This window comes from Amblyomma mixtum, chromosome 6, assembly GCF_055824585.1.
Source record: "Amblyomma mixtum isolate Tamu chromosome 6, ASM5582458v1, whole genome shotgun sequence".
Taxonomy (NCBI): Eukaryota; Metazoa; Arthropoda; class Arachnida; order Ixodida; family Ixodidae; genus Amblyomma; species Amblyomma mixtum.
In genome coordinates this window covers 160,679,401-160,696,944 of record NC_143017.1, presented here as the reverse complement: position 1 = coordinate 160,696,944, position 17,544 = coordinate 160,679,401, and the positions used below count along the sequence as shown (strand labels likewise).

At 49.2% G+C, this 17,544-nt stretch overlaps 1 protein-coding gene across 2 annotated transcripts; it reads left to right on the top strand.

Annotated features, from left to right (window-relative positions):
* The first annotated feature begins 419 nt into the window (after window positions 1–419).
* On the top strand, window positions 420–17,479 carry LOC149341000 (acetylcholinesterase-like). 2 transcript variants are annotated; one of them, XM_089549958.1, is made up of 9 exons: window positions 420–521; window positions 832–979; window positions 2,907–3,048; window positions 3,477–3,923; window positions 6,792–6,949; window positions 8,553–8,808; window positions 12,256–12,419; window positions 13,770–14,075; window positions 16,229–17,479. In XM_089549958.1, the coding sequence occupies exons 2-9, from the start codon at window positions 903–905 to the stop codon at window positions 16,455–16,457; spliced, it is 1,779 nt and encodes a 592-aa protein (XP_089406084.1). In that variant the 5' UTR covers window positions 420–521; window positions 832–902; the 3' UTR covers window positions 16,458–17,479. The 2 variants fall into 2 exon arrangements, with proteins under 2 accessions (XP_089406084.1, XP_089406085.1); XM_089549959.1 differs by having other exon boundaries at window positions 428–527.
* The last annotated feature ends 65 nt before the right edge of the window (window positions 17,480–17,544 follow it).

The window sequence follows — 17,544 nt, the reverse complement described above, 5'->3', positions numbered from 1 at the left end:
ACACGGTGAACGTACAACTTGACGCATCACGGAGGAAAAAGCTTTTTCCAGTTCTACGTCAAAAATTACACCTCGCCCTATGAGAGTCCGAAAACGGACGTCCGGGAAAATATGCAAAGCTTTTTTTTTGGGGGGGGGGGGGGGGGTGGGGGTGACAGCTCCCTCTGCCCCCCCCCCCCCCCCCCCCCGTTTCCTTAGGACTAACACTAACACTAGAAAAAGCCACCTCATATCTCTTTTTCGCCATCGTGAATAAATTTCACCATTATAATTATTTCTATCGATATTATTCCCTATTTAATTCTTATTCTACCATCGCTGACCGCAGCCAGCGAAATACGACAGGTAGCGCTGCATGTTCGGCGCCCGGCGGTCACGAGCCGCCGTCACGCGGTTGAGGACGACATCCGATTGATCTTGCAGCGTCGGCGTTCGTGCGTGGTGCTTATGTCGTAACCTGCCTCGGCCTCTCTCCCCGGAAGCCGCGTCTTGTGTCGCACCTCAAGCCACGTATCGCACCGGTACTGGTGATGTAAAGCGATACTTTATTGCGTGCAGAGCGATTTCGACCACTGTTGTCCAGATTCTTCTTTCTTTTCAGATATTGCTCTTAGAGTTTGCGCTTAGAGCAACTGTATGCGCAGCGATCTTGCATTACAGACTCTAGTATTAACAAATAACGCAAGCTGTATTCGCCTTCAACATTAACCGCCGACGTTTGATTCTGTCTAGACACGCACGCGTTTTCTGGACTTGCATGTTATTTCCGTAATTAGTTTGCATGGTCATTTACTTCTATCTCTGAGCGGATCTCGCAATTCTTCTTCACAGGCGTACGTATTCAAAGCGCGAGCCCCGTATCGTCGCACAAGACCCGTCCTGAGCGCTTCTGACGAGCCAGCATGCAAGGCCAGTTCATCTCGGCCAGCAAGAGTCACGCCGAACGAGTCCAGGCGGCCAAAGCCGGCTTCACATACAGGTCAGCACTGCCACATTCCGCTGGAATGCGTTTTTTGCGATTATTCTGGGTATTCATGCACAGCGATAGCATTGTTGCTCCACACACACTACAATTCGTGTCTACACACCATCCAACCTGTTCAGCGAACCGCTGTATTTTCATCAACTAACCCCAGCGATATCCTAGTTCGTACGCGGGGTTCGGTCCCCACTGCCGCCGTATACCCACCGGTTTTTAATGAATACAAGCTTTCCCCTGGCCTGGTGCTCGGATTCTCTGGCTTGAAATGCTCGGAAAATGAGTTTCCGACCCAACCTTGATTAGGTCAAAACACCTTATGCCATAGCTTGCCTTTGCCACACCTGACCTTGCGTCGTTAAAACCTCATCCTCATTACCATTTTCATTAAGTCGAGCCCACTTATAACGAACTTCATGGTCACGGGTATCGCGTTCGTTGTATCCGAGGTTCATAGTAGGTGGACTTCCCTATAGCAGGGAAATATGTAAAGTCCGTCCAAGGCGGCGGTTATTTCTTGAAAAGGTCCGCTATGGAGGTCTTCTTCTTCATGTAGGCCCTATAACGGCGCTTCCCAGGCTATCAATAGTGGTCATGTGCTTCCCGTGTAAATCATTTCTACCAACGAGCTGCTTTAGTAGGGACGCAGTGTTACTAATTAAGATGTGAGAGTTCTTATGGGAGCTATTGCTAGGTCGGCCTCTGTATCTCCGATCTTCGACAAAGTTCTAAGGATCCATTGACGAAACTAGAGCAACGCACGTGCGCGTAGAGAGAGAGAGAGAGAGAGAGAGAGAGGGAGAGAGACTTTATTGCATAAATTCTCGAGGGCTCAGGAAAGACCTAGTGCCTAGCGCACCGTACATACTGCTAAAGATGCAGTGTTAACGGCGGTGTAGATGCGGCGTAGAACGTATCAATTACACTGCCTGTTGTACGTGCGTTATTTCAGCCCGGCAGCAGCAGAGAGGTTGAAGAACCGATTGGAAAACGCACGCCACGTTACCTGCTGTGCTTTTAAGGCATACTATCAGATACCATCAGCGCCTCCTGGCTCCCTATAACCGAGTTGTGTTGTCACGGCCGCGGCGGCTATCTGAGAGGCAGTGTCATTGCTCTAATATATATTTTGACGGTACCACACCCTCGTTTGTAATAAGCGAGCGTTGTTTATAACTACAGCCGTAATAAGTGGGCTCGACTGTTTTAAACCACTCAATACCATGTAGTTACGACCATTCATAGAAAGTCTAATAAGCATCATTTTCAGTATTCTTGAATGTTCACTGGGCATCTAGAAAAACACAAAATATAAAGTTTTTGGTGTCTGCCGGACGTCCCCTTCCGACCTTGATTTGCGTTACAAATAAACCATCTTGCTAATAAACCCTCGGCTAATTTTAATCAGCTAATTTCCGTAACAATGCCATTTTATCGTCTTGGTTCTGTGGTACACGCTGCTCTTAATCTCTTCATGTTGCCCCAAACATCTCTTCTCCTTTTGGGCCGCAGAGCAATTAATTCTTGGCACATTCCAGAACAAGAATTGCCTCCCCCTTCCCTATATCTCAGTTTGTCTTGTAGAACTGTAAGCAGCCACTTAGCGCCGTTGGCTTCCCTCAACGAAAACGGTATGTTTTTTCCGGCATAATAATAAGAAAATTTCCCCACGAGAATAAAAAGAATCTCTTCTTTGCTGGCCAAATATGCGCTTCTGTTCAGTGGCGAGATTCTTGAAAAAAAAGCGGGGTGGGGGGGGTTCGACTTAACCTGTACCGCAGCAGCTGAAATTACACCGCCTAAATTTGGTCTGCAACGCGTTGGTACAGCGGTGAAGTGCGCAAGCTATTCACACGCCTCTCTCTCAAGAACCGAGGCGTGTAGCGAGGGTTAACTTTCCCCGTACTGATATGGGCAACTGCCGCAGGTGGTGGCATGGCGTGGCGGCCACCAACGCGATCGTGTTCGCCGCCTACTTCTTCTTCGTCATCTTTGTCGAGGTTCACAAGGAGCCCGAGGCCCGGCTTGACATAGGCACCGTCTACGGACGCACCTTCAAGAACTTCGAGGTGAAATACACATCTGAGCTTCAGTCGCTTTTTTTTTTTTGCTACTAATCCAGTGGGCAGGCTGTGATGACGCCACCAGGTCACGTGACCTAGGCGGCCCACCTGGGTTGCTTTTCAGGGAATTTTTCGCTCACAACGCTGACAATGGCTTATTTTCTGTAGAACAGGAGCCGTAACGCTACACTATCGTGTTGAAATTTCATTTGGCGGACAAACATCTCAACGTCACGCACTGAAGTTAACGTATACGAGTAGGTCTGTGGATCTGGTTCCTGATCTGTGAAGCACATTTTGCGGAGTTCCCGGTACACCGTGCCAGTCCCCATATATAGGAATACGTGCAGGTGACCCATCGGTAAAACTGTTGCATTATCAGCCCAAAGCTAAAGTTTTATACCTTAATAGCCCGCAACTCGCAACACACGCAGGTGCACGCGTATTACGGCGTCCCGTATGCCAGGCCTCCTGTGGGTCACCTGCGGTTCCGGCGGCCCGAGCCCATGCGCCAAGGTGCGCTGGACCTGGACGGACGCAACCCGCGCTACCCGTGCGTGCAGCACAACCTGTACTACGGGAACGTGACGATCGTGGAAGCGTCCAACACGACCGAGGACTGCCTCCACCTCGACGTGTACGCCCCGCGCGCGAGCAGCTCCTACGAGCAGCTGCCAGGCACCGGCCGCAGCGCCGTCCTGGTGGCCCTCATCGACATACACTTCGCCAACGGCGGCAACTCGTACTACTTCGCCGATCCGCGCCGTTTCGTGAACAGCACCGGCGTGCTGGTCGTGGTGCCCAACTACCGTCTCGGGGCGCTGGGCTTCATGCGAAGTGGCAAGCAGCGGTCGCCTGGCAACATGGGCCTTCTCGACCAGGTGAGTGGATTGGACGAGCTTCGGTCCAAAAGGGAACGCAGAGCGCTCCAGTTGACCATACCAGTAGCACAACTTCCCACTGCACTCTCGTGTTAAAATTCGAATTTCTCAATGGGGCCAAAATTCGGAGGTTAGGCGATCGCCATGCCACTTGAAGCATTCAGGTGAACTTCCTGTAGGCCCCGTAAAGTTATGAGAGGGTGGTGGTGGTGCAAACGTTTATTAGGCTATACAAGGGACAAGATGTATGCTTGGACCAGCCCGTAAGAGACCGGTCCCTACAAGCGCTGGTGGAGGTGTTTGGATCCCCAGTGGCGGTTGCCACCGCCCGGGCACGCTCGACCAAGGCTTGTTGGGCCTGTAAATCGTGGCAGCCGAGCAGGGTCGCCTCCCAGTCCTCCCGGGTTGAGTTTTGGATGAGGGGAATATCCGGGTTGGAGGGGCAGGCCCACACCGTGTGATAGGCGTCCGAAGACTCCGCTCTACAGTCTACAGATGGGCTACAGATGGAGGCGAAACGCAATAGGTGCCCTTGTGATGTGCGATGTCAATGCACTTAAATGTCCCCAAATGGTCAAAATTATTCCCGTACCCTCCACTACGGCACCTCTTTTCTCTTTCCCTCCCACCTTGCACCCTTCCCTCAGGGCGCGATTGGGGTGTCCACCAAGAAATGAGACAGTTACCACGCCTTCCATTTCCTGCTAACCAGCCATGAAGGCCTAGAATGCTCGTGAACGCGTAAACGATAAAACGGGCCTTTGAGACGTCGAACCGGGCAGTCGCCTATGAGACTTTAAAATGGGCCTGCCACTATAGACCTCTCGGCCGCTAACGCCAATCGGCTTTCGCTGATTAATGCCTTAAGCTGTAAGCATAGATCTAATACTTTTTTCGCATGGCCGCTCTACGCATGCACGTCTTTCCTCTTCTGCCCACTCCTGGGCTTCATTTGGCTGAAAACAAAAGGACAGCATCTACTACGCATGCGCAGTTCGCGTTAAATACAGGCGCAAGCGACAGGGGAAGGCAGCTGCAAGCACTCAACTGGCATGCGTGGTTGGCGCTTAGTAAAAGCGTGTCGCTTTTGCGTCGCCCATGCGCGTCTGTTTTGAACCAGTTTTCTGAACACACGAATTTTTGCTTATGCTCCAGAAAGCGCCAAGGCGAATTGAGAAAAAAGTTGAACTGAGAAATGCATGGAAGGGAGTACAGAACAAAAATTGAAGAAGCGTCGCGTTTCAAGGCCTCTCAAGGCTGTTCAAAACGTGGATGGGGTGAAGAAAAGCTACAGAAGCGTCGCCAACAGTTGAAGGACTGTTCATCCGCGGCACCACCAGGGTGAAACCCCCAAAAAGTGGCAGTGTTTTAAAATAGTTAAACAGAGCAGACGTGAGAAAGCATGTGTTTAGCCTGATTAGCCTGATTGGCTCATGGCTTTGCTTTGCTGTATCGTCGGCACTTCTGGCGACGATATTGGACTCAGGTCAAGCTCTGATCGAGGTGAAGCTGATCTGATCTATTCCCGCCGCTGATGGAAACTGATGAAGACGGCGGTGTGCAATGCGCAGCGCGAGAGTGTGTCACAGTTTAACACGAAATGTGACCGGCTGCGGCGATAGCATATTGTCACGCAGTGGTGACTGAAGTCCGGCGAACAGGAACACAGCGAGAATGTCTTCGAAACGAAACTCTTTATTCGGGCTGACTTGCGCCCGCAAAGAACTGAATCTCTCAGCGTAGCAACAAGCGTGCTCGGCGGTCGTCGAACAGAACGGCCGCCGCTGTCGGCCGTGCTCTTTTTAAAGCTGATAGCGAACGTTCGAGATAAAGCTTGGGAAATTACTAGAACATTCTGGCACAAAGTAGAATCCGCTCCGCCTGGATGCGATTAATCGAGATAATTCTAGGCGCGTCTTGCGTAACAAACGAAGCGATAAAGCGGCGTGCCGGCATGCAGCCTTGAAGCATGAACAAATAAACACAATAAACAAACGCTACAAAGATTCGCGGCAATATAATGCTCTGCTGCAGTGACCAGCGAAGCTGTTCTGTTTGCGTTATCGCGGTCCCGAAACCCAGTCACGCAATATTTGTTTTATTTCTGCACCTTCAAGATCAAGGAAGCCACAAGATTCTCGGTTGCATTTCATCCCATGAAATAGTGCTTTCGCACTGAACCTAGCCGCAGTTTCGTAACTCTAAGGATTAAAAAGCGAGTGCAGCCGCCCTAAACGAAGAAAAGGACGCCGAAAGAAAGCAAGGCAAGTGCTGTCCTGTCTTGTTGGTGGCGTTCTTGTTTGTTTTTTTAGCGCTGCTGCAGTGTGAAGTACGAACCAACAAGCCCAACAGCATGTTTTCTCAGGATGACAGAACTCTGACTGGGAAGGGGATGCTAATGCCGCAGGAGGAGTGAAGAGCAGGTGAAATTTACTCGCAGAAAGTGAAGCGCTAAAGTCCGTAACAAGAACTGCCAGACTTTGCACGAAGAAGTGATAGCGGCAGTTCTAATTGTAAGTAAAACGAATGTTACTAATCAAACCACGTGGAATTGCCGGTGAAACCAATAAAACTGAATGAACGATTCCTTGTAGATATGAAGCATTTCTCTATTTTTTCACTTCAGATCATCAGCTTCTGTAGCTTACTTGCTAAAGCAGCAAATAAAAGCATCTTTAGTAGGCCCGGGAAATAGTGGCTGTGCACAGTGAAGCGTCCACGAAGAAACATTGAGCCCACAAAAGGCTACTCATGCGTGATATTATGCCATCATTAAAGACTGCTTCATGATTTGTGTGTTACATTTCCGACATCTAAAATACAAAAGCCCGCCTTCTCCTATGCCGCTTCTTATTCCCTCGCCGGCAGGCCCTAATGTTGCGCTGGGTGCGAGACAACGTCTTCAGCTTCGGTGGCAACCCTCACAACATCATCCTCATGGGTGCGGGAGGCGGTGCAGTCGCCGCGGGTTACCACCTGCTGTCGCCGATCACGAGGGGCTTCACGAGACGTGCTATCTTGCACAGGTACGTTCGCGTACACGGCGACGGAAGCTGGCAGCACTCAGAAAAGAGCACTCACTCCTGCGAGATGTCACTCCCAACAGGATAGTGGCGGATCGTGACCGACCAGATGACAAGGGTCGCGAGTTTCGTGTTCAAACGTCGCACCTTCTAACCACAGGGGCTATTCTGCCCCTTGTCGGACCTAACCTAACCTAACCTAACCTAACCTAACCTAACCTAACCTAACCTAACCTAACCTAACCTAACCTAACCTAACCTAACCTAACCTAACCCTATAAGTAACGCACCTGAAAACAATGGTTGGGATGAGGTGTTAAACGTTACGTTAAATCATGTTGCTGGAAAGCGATCTTTAAGTTCACAGTAAGAATGCTAAGTGACAAAGTATTCGGCTATTTTGCTTTACACGGTGCTGGGTGTGCTTATAGTTAATTAGCATGTCCATAAATTTGCGGAGAATGCTTTCCTGTACCAAAAGAGACCTAAGAGAAAACTTCGGTCGCTAAACGAAACTTGTCTCTTAAAAATTGTTGCATGTGTAAGAAAGAGAGTTGGGGTTTGCTGCCTCAGCGGCTAGCGCTGCCGAAGGAGAGGAAGAAGACAGAAGACGAAGCTGACGAAGCTCGGGTGCGCGCTTGCGAACGCCGGCCTGCTGAGTAGCACCGCTGTGACAAGGAGTGCGGCCGTCCACACTAACTGTGCGAGTTTCCACATTACACTTGGTGGAGGTGCTGCTTGTTCTCCCCGTGGATCTACGCCACGATGCCCAGGCTTCCACATTACGAAATAAACGTGAGGAAGATCCCATTTGTGGCAGTATTGGTGTTATAGGCAGCATAAGACGGCTCTAGCACAGTTGCCATGTCCTTTCCGTTTTATCTCGCTGAACGTGGGCCCTCCGCAACAGCGGGCGGTTCCACGTCCTCCACAGCAGTGGCTGGGAGCGGCGTTGGCGAGTTAAGCTACATATATCGCGAATAAAGTAAAGTGGGAGACAGTCGCCGCCGTAGCTCAGATGGTAGGGCACTGCACGCGACGTACGGGGGTCGTGGGCTGGGATCCTACCGGCGGTGTGGTCGTCTTTTCTTCTACTTTCTGCGAAATTTTCTACTTAAACGATCACGCGACTAATTTCCACCCTGATCAACTCCACCAGAAACTTACATTCCCCTCCGCTTCCTTGGTTTCAGTAACTGCAGCCTTTTTCGTGCGTGTATAAACAGTCGAACAACGTCAGAACGAAGCGGTTTATAACAAAATAATGAATATAACTAAGGAATGCCGGTTCCCCATGGAAGCTTGGTCAACACGGGCTATAACGAAGCTACGGATATAACGAAGTAATCGCCGGGCCTCTTCAACATGGCAAACACGAGGTTAAAGTATAATAAAGAAGCCCTCTCGTCCCCTAGCCTCTGTATGAAATATTTCATACATTAGACCTCTATCAGCTGCCATTGTCATCAGTTCCGAACGGTAAAATGGTTCCCCGTTGCCGCTAAACTGACACTTCGCAAGGCGAATTCACTTGTCACCTGTCAGGCGCCAAGTGGCGCGCTAAATTACGAAAGTCCCGTAGGCTTACGCGCTACCGCGCGCGCAGCGGCTCCCCTCTGATGCCGTTCCCGGCGCGGACGACCGACGACCCGGTCGACGGCGTCGCGCTCAAGGCTCACTGCTCAAAGGACGGGGTCGGGGCCAACCTGGACCAGGCGGCCATGCTCAGCTGCCTGCACGACAGGCCCACGAACGTGCTGCGCGACGCGCTCAGCGAAGGACACTACCCGATCACGCAGGACTCTTTCCTGCCCCTGCCGTTCGAGAGCATGCTCGCGCAGTCGACGGACCAGACGGCGCAGGTGAGGTGGCCGACTCGCTCGACTAACCACTCTAGCACCCGTGTCGATAGCCTTTGAACCGATATTGTGGGTGGAATCAAAGGCTAAGGGATCGCCGGAACACGGCCGGTTTCAATGGCCATCGAATGAATTGTCAACCGGGGCGACGAAGCGCCACAAAACTCTGCCCTTTCCTACAGGCAATAATTAGGAGATACACACACAGAGACACACGCACATGCTTGGAACGCTGGGTGCAACTGCTGAAGAAATTCATTTTCAGTGACTGCCCACAGAAGCATTATACAATCTTTCGAAGCTACCTTCTTCTACAACCTCTTCGTTTTCTTATTCTTACTATCCTTCCAAGCTCACCTGCATGATATGTGTAACCTGCGTTCTCCTATCTAAGCAGTCATGCATGCAGTGTTCACCCACCATACGTGTACACGTATACTGTTTATGCTTGTAAATACAATGGTGGTATTTACTGCTATCCAGAGAGCTTGGACGTGGAATGTTATCCTAGGTAATAACAGAATGTAATAGGTCATATATCCCCATTTAGAAGTTCCAGCAATTCCCTTCGAGGAAGTAAACGCTTGTCCCATATTTCATTCCTAGCAGCATTCTTGCTAAGTAAGAGCTAGTTGGGGGAGCCACAGCAACACACTGTCTGCAGGGAAAAAAAAAAATAGTCGACTGAGCAATCCGGATGTCTACCTGTAAAAGAGCACATTCTGGGATGAAGGGCGCTACAGCTCCGCGTTGATAGCTGGACACTTACCGCAGAAGCAGTACTTCTAGCGCAAAAAAAAAATGAAAAAGGAAATATTCTCCGCTACAAAACAGCTGTAGAAAGCAGAATGTCAGCATTTCCAGATATACAAAAACTTACGGCGACTTGCGTCTCAAAAAAAGTGCGCGACCATTGGTACGCAGGGTATGCAAAACAACTGCGCTCATTTTGAAAGCAATGGAAGGCACTTATAATATATAATGGTCTGTTTTTCAACTTGTCGTGCTAAGCATGCGGACTGGTTCTTTTCGAAAGTAAAAAACCTTGGCTGCCGACGACGGCGTAGCAAGTTATCGCTGTGAGATTACGGGACCTACCTCGATGTATATAGGTCCCGGGATGCATATCAGTACGGGATATACGGGATGTATACCAATGACGCAACTTCTTCGCTTTCGATTAAGCCAGCCTGCGCCGAAGTTTGTTGTGTCGATCGATCACAGCGGTTAGATGTTCCGCTCTAACCGCAAGCTTAAAGTTTAAACCGTCAATACTGGCTTGCATTAAAATAAGCTAGCTGTCTTTACTATGTCTGTGAGGACTACGAATCTGTACAGGCCAGCAACGCTTACCAAAGGTTGAAAGCGGGATTGGGTTGAGGCTCAACGCCTTGTCTCCAGCTTTCCTGCTGATCTTACCGCAGCGGTGGCCCTAATGATTGAGCATCCGCCTCGCATGCGGGAGGTCGGGGTTCGATCCCCAGTGCCGCCGGGTATACCCACCGGTGACACAACGGGTACAAGCTTCCCCTGGCCTGGTGTTCGGCTTAATCAGGGTGAAATGCTTGGGAAATGGGTATTTGACCCCACATTGAGCAAAACGAAATACCTCGGGCTATGGCGCTCTTTAGCCGCAGATGCCCTTGCGCCATAAAAATTCATTGTCGTCATCATCATTTCTTGGTGATCAAAAGACAGCCACGCTGTGTTTCTATGAATGCACATACGTCATTGTAGAAAGAATGACGAAGTTACCGATCTTGCACGCGCTGCTTCGTAAGACGCTTTAATGCGCTAGCATTGGAAAGGGCCATTATGTGACGTCGGTCATAAAATTCGCCCATTTTCTGGGGGAGCCGACGTCATCAGACAGGAAGTGGCACTGCTTCCGATAGAGGCATAAAAAGCTTCTAATGCTATCGCATTGCCAACGTCAAAATTATTACATGTCCCTGCGAATTTTTTCTGCCTGTTTTTTTAACGATCAGCACGGGATACGCAGTGTTTTCCGCAATGCGTAAACTGATTTTTTTTCTTTTTTTTTAGTGCCTTAGCACTATATGTTTCATTCCACCACTTAGCCGTTGTCTGTGAGGTCCCTCTGCCCACCGGGATGTGGGCCACCTATAGGACACGTGACCTTGTAAGGTCGTCACAACCTGCCCACCGGATTGTGAACCAATTGCCTACCGTGGCAGGTGGCAGTTCAGTTAATGATTGGCCGCGATAGCTTGCTCCGGAAGAGCAAACTGGGTCTTATAAGCTCCACCGGTGGCAGCACCTGTCATCACAGGGAAGTGGCGCATCGCTTAACCTCTGCACCACTGTGCCAGGAGGGGTATGAGGACTCCCAGGTATCTACGAATGTAAAGTCTAGAGTTACCAATTCCGTATATATGGGCATTAACCCATTACCGCTATCGGATCACAACCTTGAGGCGGAGCTTAAGTTCGTTAAGGGTGCTTGACCTTGAAAACCGAGCCTAGAACCGAAACCGAAGCGAAAACCGAAGTGCTAGCGCACGTAATTCGCATTTGGTATACCCGAGCTAATCTTCCGCCATTTTTTTTCGAGGCACTGCCGGCACAGAATGAACAAAAGACGGGGGAACGCCTTTCGGTCCACTTACCAACGTTTCAACAAGAGCACTCGGCTCATGCAAAGTCCTCCTGTGAAAGTGTTGGTCTGAGTATTGAGACCTCGTTCCCTGCCTTTGTTCATTTTATGGTGCCAAGATTTCACCTTCCATACTCTCTATGTAAAGAAGCTGTGCCGGCACTTTTATACGAATTCTTGTTGCCATCAGTGTGCATGTCAGGGCGGAGTGAACGCGGTAGTGACGCGATGCTCTCTAAACGTTGCACTCGCACTGCTAGGACACAAAGGGAGCTGGGCTCATCAGCTTAAAGTCAAGCTAATATCAGCGCGGTGGTACACCGTGAGAACGTCGCAGGAACCAAGCTGTCATAGGCCAAACGACTTGTAGGCCAAGCTCTGCCCGAGTCCTCGCGGACCATCATTCCGTTTCGTGCAACCTTTTGCATACGCCCTGAAAAGCTTAAAAATAACGGAATAAAATAAAAACCAAGACTCACGGTCAGCACGAGTCAGAAAAAGTTCACTATATAACAACAGATTCTTGCCTTCGACGGTGACCTCTTAATTCAGAAGCCCATGGCTGGCTGCGATCATCCGTGCACGACGGACCGGGTGCCCGGCAAGGGAAAGGACAGTGTTCCCACGAGGCTTTTGTGGGGTGGCCAGGCCATATCATCATCATCATCCTGACTACGCCCACTGCAGGGCGAAGACCTCTCCCATACCTCTCCGATTAACCTTATCCTCAATAGCCATACGGAGTTGCCCATGTGCTCAGAACTAATCTCCAGCTCAGTTCCGGTCACGGCAGCCATTGCCACAAGCATTTCCTCTCCTTAACTCGGCGTCAGGTGCTGGTGGGGAACGTTATCGACGAGGGCAGCCTGACGGTGGCACACGTCTTCCGCAACCTGACCGCCAACGACTGGCGGTCCTCCGACAGGCAGTTCATCGTCGACAGGCTGCTTACGTTCCTCGAGCCGTACAAGGTGCCGCACCTGGACAAGATCATCAAGTACGACCTCCGCAATCCTCTTGGCGTCTTCGCTTACTCGCTACACAAAACAAAACCTTTCAAATAAGCTATAAATGGGAACCTGCAAATGCCGCATGAGTGTGCCGCTTGGAATCTATAAGCCTGAACCCGCTTGCAGTGGCGGCCGATGAGCCACTTGCGAAGCAGCCGTTCGATTTCATGTTCCGTTTTCGAGCGTCTAAATGGTACCTAGCGGTGTAGTTCAGCTGTGTGTCGATAGCTGACGCCACAATCTGTGCATCCAGATAATTCGGTCCAATCTGAGCGTCGTGTACTTAAAAAGAAGCCGTTTTTCACAAACCCTCGGTAACTTGTAACACTCGTTAATGCAGCATGCTGCACAGCTGGTAGCGGCGCCATGCCAGGCAGGTCATCTTTCTGTCGCGAATGCAGCCTGCAAGATGGCAGACTTCAACACCGGAAACCCAATCTTCCATGCTGTGCACCAGGGCACGCATCTCGTTTTTACAACAGGTTCCCACATCCGGCCTACCTGTTTCCACAAACACAGACGCACCCAGACAACGTCCGGACATTTCGGGACACCACGGCTTCGCTAAAAAAAACTGTTTTGACCTTCATAGCACCCATAACCTTTCGTGTCACTATCACAGGTCGAAATACTTATTCCTGTTACGAAGTCGCCCCAAAAGTATGACCTGCGTGGAGCAGTGCAACCCTGAGCTGAGTCGGCATTATTATAACGATTCCTTCCCTAAGCGAGATCACTTCTGAATTTCGCGCGTTTCACCATTTGCTCAAGTGACATCACGCCCTGGGTCCTCCTCAATTTGTATTACGGAATTACAACTTAATTCGTAGGGCTACTAACATCAAAGCGTCGCTTGGATGGGGTCTATTGAGAAATAATCCAAACTATTTTATGTTACAGATGGTTTACACAAAATTTATCATGCATAATGACAGAAAAAAAAAACAGGGAACCTTCCTTACTTCCCCGTACTTCATGTCTAACGGCGTGATCTTGAGAGTAAATCAGGGAAGTGAAATGCAGCACTAGCAAATGGCGCATTCTTTGCATTCAAAACCAACGACTGACGTTGCCTGCCTCAAAAAGTCACGAGTCATCGAGTGCCGATTTCAAATAATTTTCTGAACTTGTTATGCAGTTGTCCTTTTTTTTGTCTTTGCAGAGCTGCGCGTTTTTTATATTGTTTAATTATTACACCGGCACGCACGGGTAGCATTACTCATGCATCTTCCCCTCTTCGATAATGTCTTTGTGCGTAGCACGTGCTCACAAACAAATGCATAAATTAACGAGACACGTCAAAAGCATCTTTTCTCGGACTACATCTCGGACTGCAGGTGCTACCTGTTCAATCCGGACAAGGCGCAGCAGGTGCTGACCTTCTTCGACGTCGCCTCCGAGATGCTGGGTGACATGCTGTACGTGTGCCCGATGAAGCGCTTCGCCGACGTGTTCTCGCAGGCCGGGAACCGGGTCAGCTACTTCGTGTTCACCTACAAGCCGGCCGCGTCCACCGACCGCCTCGGCACGCACGCCACGCAGCTCGACGACGTGCTCAGCGTGTTCGGCACGCACGCGCATCCCTCCGAGCTGCGCTTCACTGAGAGGCTCATGAAGCACTGGGGGGACTTCGCAAAGTCCGGGTGAGACTCTCCTTCCTCAAATGTACAGGGTGTTTCACCTAAGTTTGTACACAATTCGTGACTTAGAAGAGCGCTTTTTTCGCCATAGCATTGTCAGCGGTGAAGTACAGTCGTGCGCAAAAGTGAAGAGACCACGCGAATCAGCATACAGGTAAGACATGCTAATTATCAGGCTACTTAACTAATATTGAATAGTTAACTTTTTAACTATTAATCTTAGTCTCCTTAATTATTGAGAGGCTGTGTAGCCCATCGTAGGTAATATATCAGTTTTTACAATTTCGAAAACGCCGTTGCTCTCTGCGCTGTGGCCGAACAAATTTTGGCCATTTCGACGAGTTACGTGCAGGGGCCGGAGAGGTTGCCTTGCCTGCAAGCTTCTCGAAAGCGCATGTATTTTGGCGTGATGTAGCTATAATTTATGGGGCCACAGTAACGGCGTTCTCGAAATTATAAAAACTGCTATTGATATCTCTAACGATGGGCTACACGCCTCTCAGTAATTAAGGAGCCTCCTAACAGCAATAGCTAAAAAGTTAATTATTCAATATTAGTTTATCATTCTGCTAGTTAGGACGTAGTAGCTGTATTCTGATGAACTACACTGCTGACAATGCTATGCCGAAAAAAGCGCCCTTCTAACACAAGCAGCCTGTTTTTAAAGATTGTGTGAAGTCTTTGGTGAAACACCCTGTATACGGGCCGCCGAGACTGCTGCTTAAGCACGTAGTAATGGGTCTTTCAGCATGTCGCAGGCAAGATAAGAACAGACATATTCAAGGGCCAAACGGAGCAAAATATAAGGACAAAAAACAAGACAGGCACCAAATTCTCTCAACTGAACTTTATTCGAACGGAATGATAACGACGTATGGCTGGGCCAAGCAACAATTACAGCCGAAAGAAACAAACAAATGTCCGTTCGAGTAAAGTTCAGCTGAGAGTTCAGCGCTCAACCTCGCACTATTTCATTCTTGATTATGGCTCCATACCAACTCTTCTAGCAGTCTTTACTCTTGTTATGAACTGTAGGCTACCAATATTCCTCACGAGGCAAATTTTGAGCAGTTATATCCAGCTAGGTCTCACCTTCGGGACTGAAACTTGGCAGTGCCAAAGGAAAGGCTCGAAATATCTTTGAGGAAATCACGAGGAAATAGACATGTGCGTGACATGTAATGTGGAAAGCAATTAACTGGTTCTCCGTTGGCGCAACAGTCTGTATCCCAAAAGGAAAAACAAAAGCATAGTCACTGGACGACAGTCATGTGCGGAGATGAGATCTGACTTGTTTAAGAGACCTCCTCTGCTTTCTTACAAAAGCCGTGAACCACCTCTCACTCGATCACAAGCGATTCCTCAGAATCCGCAGGGCGACTTGTCCCATGACGCGATCCAGAAAGAGTTTTCTTCAAACTCCCGTAACAGGAAAAGAGAAATTAAGGGTACAGGATTTAGCTTTCTCTAGCTTTCACTGTTTCCTCCGTCTAGATTTTTTCTTCCTCGACTTTCATCTTCGGCAGTGTCTCCGGCAGCAGAAACACCGTTGCCTGCGACAACACAGAGGGTTGTCTTAACGGGATCTTTGGTTTAAGTACCAGCCGTTCTAAACATTTTGAAGCCTTTCTCAGGCACTCGCTGGGCGCAGACCGAGACGTTCTACCGCCTCGTCAAACTCAGTGACACAATTCAAGAACTATGCGGCAAATGCTCCTCAAAGGAGGCCCTCCAGCTAATGGCATCGACCGGTTCTGATGACGTCGTGTTTAATCCTCTTGCGACTGGTAGCGTGACATCGCAGGGAGGCTAGCAGGTGCTAAGGGATTAACTGCACATTAACGGATCCGCTATGTCATGACAATCGTTTGCCACCACTGGCTGGAGGGTCTCCTTTGTGAGGCATTTGAGTGCCTTCTGCCCACAGACTGTCAAATTATTGGAGCCGCTACTTGGTTACAGAAGTCTTTTTCGGGACATGCAGGGACATTGACAACGTTTGTACCTGTAATAAGCCACCGTAGACATGAAACCGTGCACACAAAAAAAAATGAAAATTGGCTTTGAGGGAGTTAAAAGCAAAGGATCTGTCTCACTTCTCGGTGGAAAGCAGGATCTCTCTGACCCATCATTCCGCTCCCCTCATCCCCGTGCAGGGACCTGCCGTCGCTGAAAGGCGGGCGGCCCTGGCCTCCGTACACGCAAGAGAACCCCCGCTACGTGTTCCTGGAGAACCGCGAGGACGGCGAGCTCTCCACGGAGGAGAAGGAAGACTACCGGGACCAGCAGTGCAAGTACTGGGCCGACTACCTGAGCATGCAGAGCACGTTCCAGCAGCCCGAGGACTTCCCCTACAAGTGCGAGGAGATCAGCCCCAACGCCTAGTCATGGCTGCCTCGCCCAGCTCGGTGCTTTGGGATTTGCCCAGCGGAAGGACAGCACGGGACGCACTCATTCGCGATCCTGCAACCAACCGCACGAAACTTGTAAAGCAGTATTTCTACGTTCAATTTCGTGTTCGCCATTATAAAACGCCTGTGCGGAATTCCACGTGCAGCGCCTCACCCGTATATTATGCAGTATACATAGTTCAAGGGGCGCGATGATTACTTCGTTATAGCAAGTGATGACCCAGCTTCCAAGGGTAATTGTCATTGCTTTGTTATATGCATTATTTCGTCATAATTCGTTTCGTTATAACGAGCTTCGACTATCAGTGAAGAAGGGCGTATTGTAGGGCACGTTGGTTGGCCACGTTCAAACGGATAACAGGCAGATTTGAAAAAGCGCATTAAATTGGTAAAGTCAGATGAAAGTTGTGCGTTTTAAGTGTTGACTTTGTTACGCATGTAAACTACAGCGTGCTTGTCGTATTCCCCTCGAAAACGCGCACCTGCTGTGCATTGTATCTCCTTATCGAATTTTTAACAGTGAACAGTGTTGCTCTGCCTATATTTCTGTATAATTGGCTTGTTTTTTTTTTCATTATGTCGTCACATTGCTGTATGCGACTGTATTTATACTGTATTGGCTTTGTATTTGTAATGCTTCATTCCTCTTACATTGAAGAAAGTTGACTTCTATACGACATACCCTATGTGTGTCGATGTATTAAATGAGGCTGCATGTGTAATCTTATGTTAGTTTTTTTTTTGCTGTGCTCTCTTTTTTTCTCGGCATTACATGCTTATCAGACTGCCCTATCCCGCGCAGAAACGGTAACGCTTAAGCTGACAGGCCTTAAAAGAGTTTACAAATTATAGAATAAAAAAACATTCGAATCGATTCTATTCTATTTTGCTGTGTTTGTTTTTGTTTGAACATTAGTAGCAAATTCATTAGCCAAAAGTGAGTCAGTCACCACTAGAGTGGCGCCTATAATCCGTGGCTCCGTTTGGTCAACAAGCTACGCCACCTACACCAGCTAAATTTCACAGGTGCCAGCAGAGTGAAATGTACTCTCCTCTCTAGA

Coding starts and splice junctions, on each gene's coding strand:
- LOC149341000 (XM_089549958.1), top strand. CDS start 903: ATGCAAGGCCAGTTCATCTCGGCCAGCAAGAGTCACGCCGAACGAGTC. Junction 8,809..12,255: donor CGACGGACCAGACGGCGCAG/GTGAGGTGGCCG, acceptor ACTCGGCGTCAG/GTGCTGGTGGGGAACGTTAT. Junction 14,076..16,228: donor GGGGACTTCGCAAAGTCCGG/GTGAGACTCTCC, acceptor ATCCCCGTGCAG/GGACCTGCCGTCGCTGAAAG.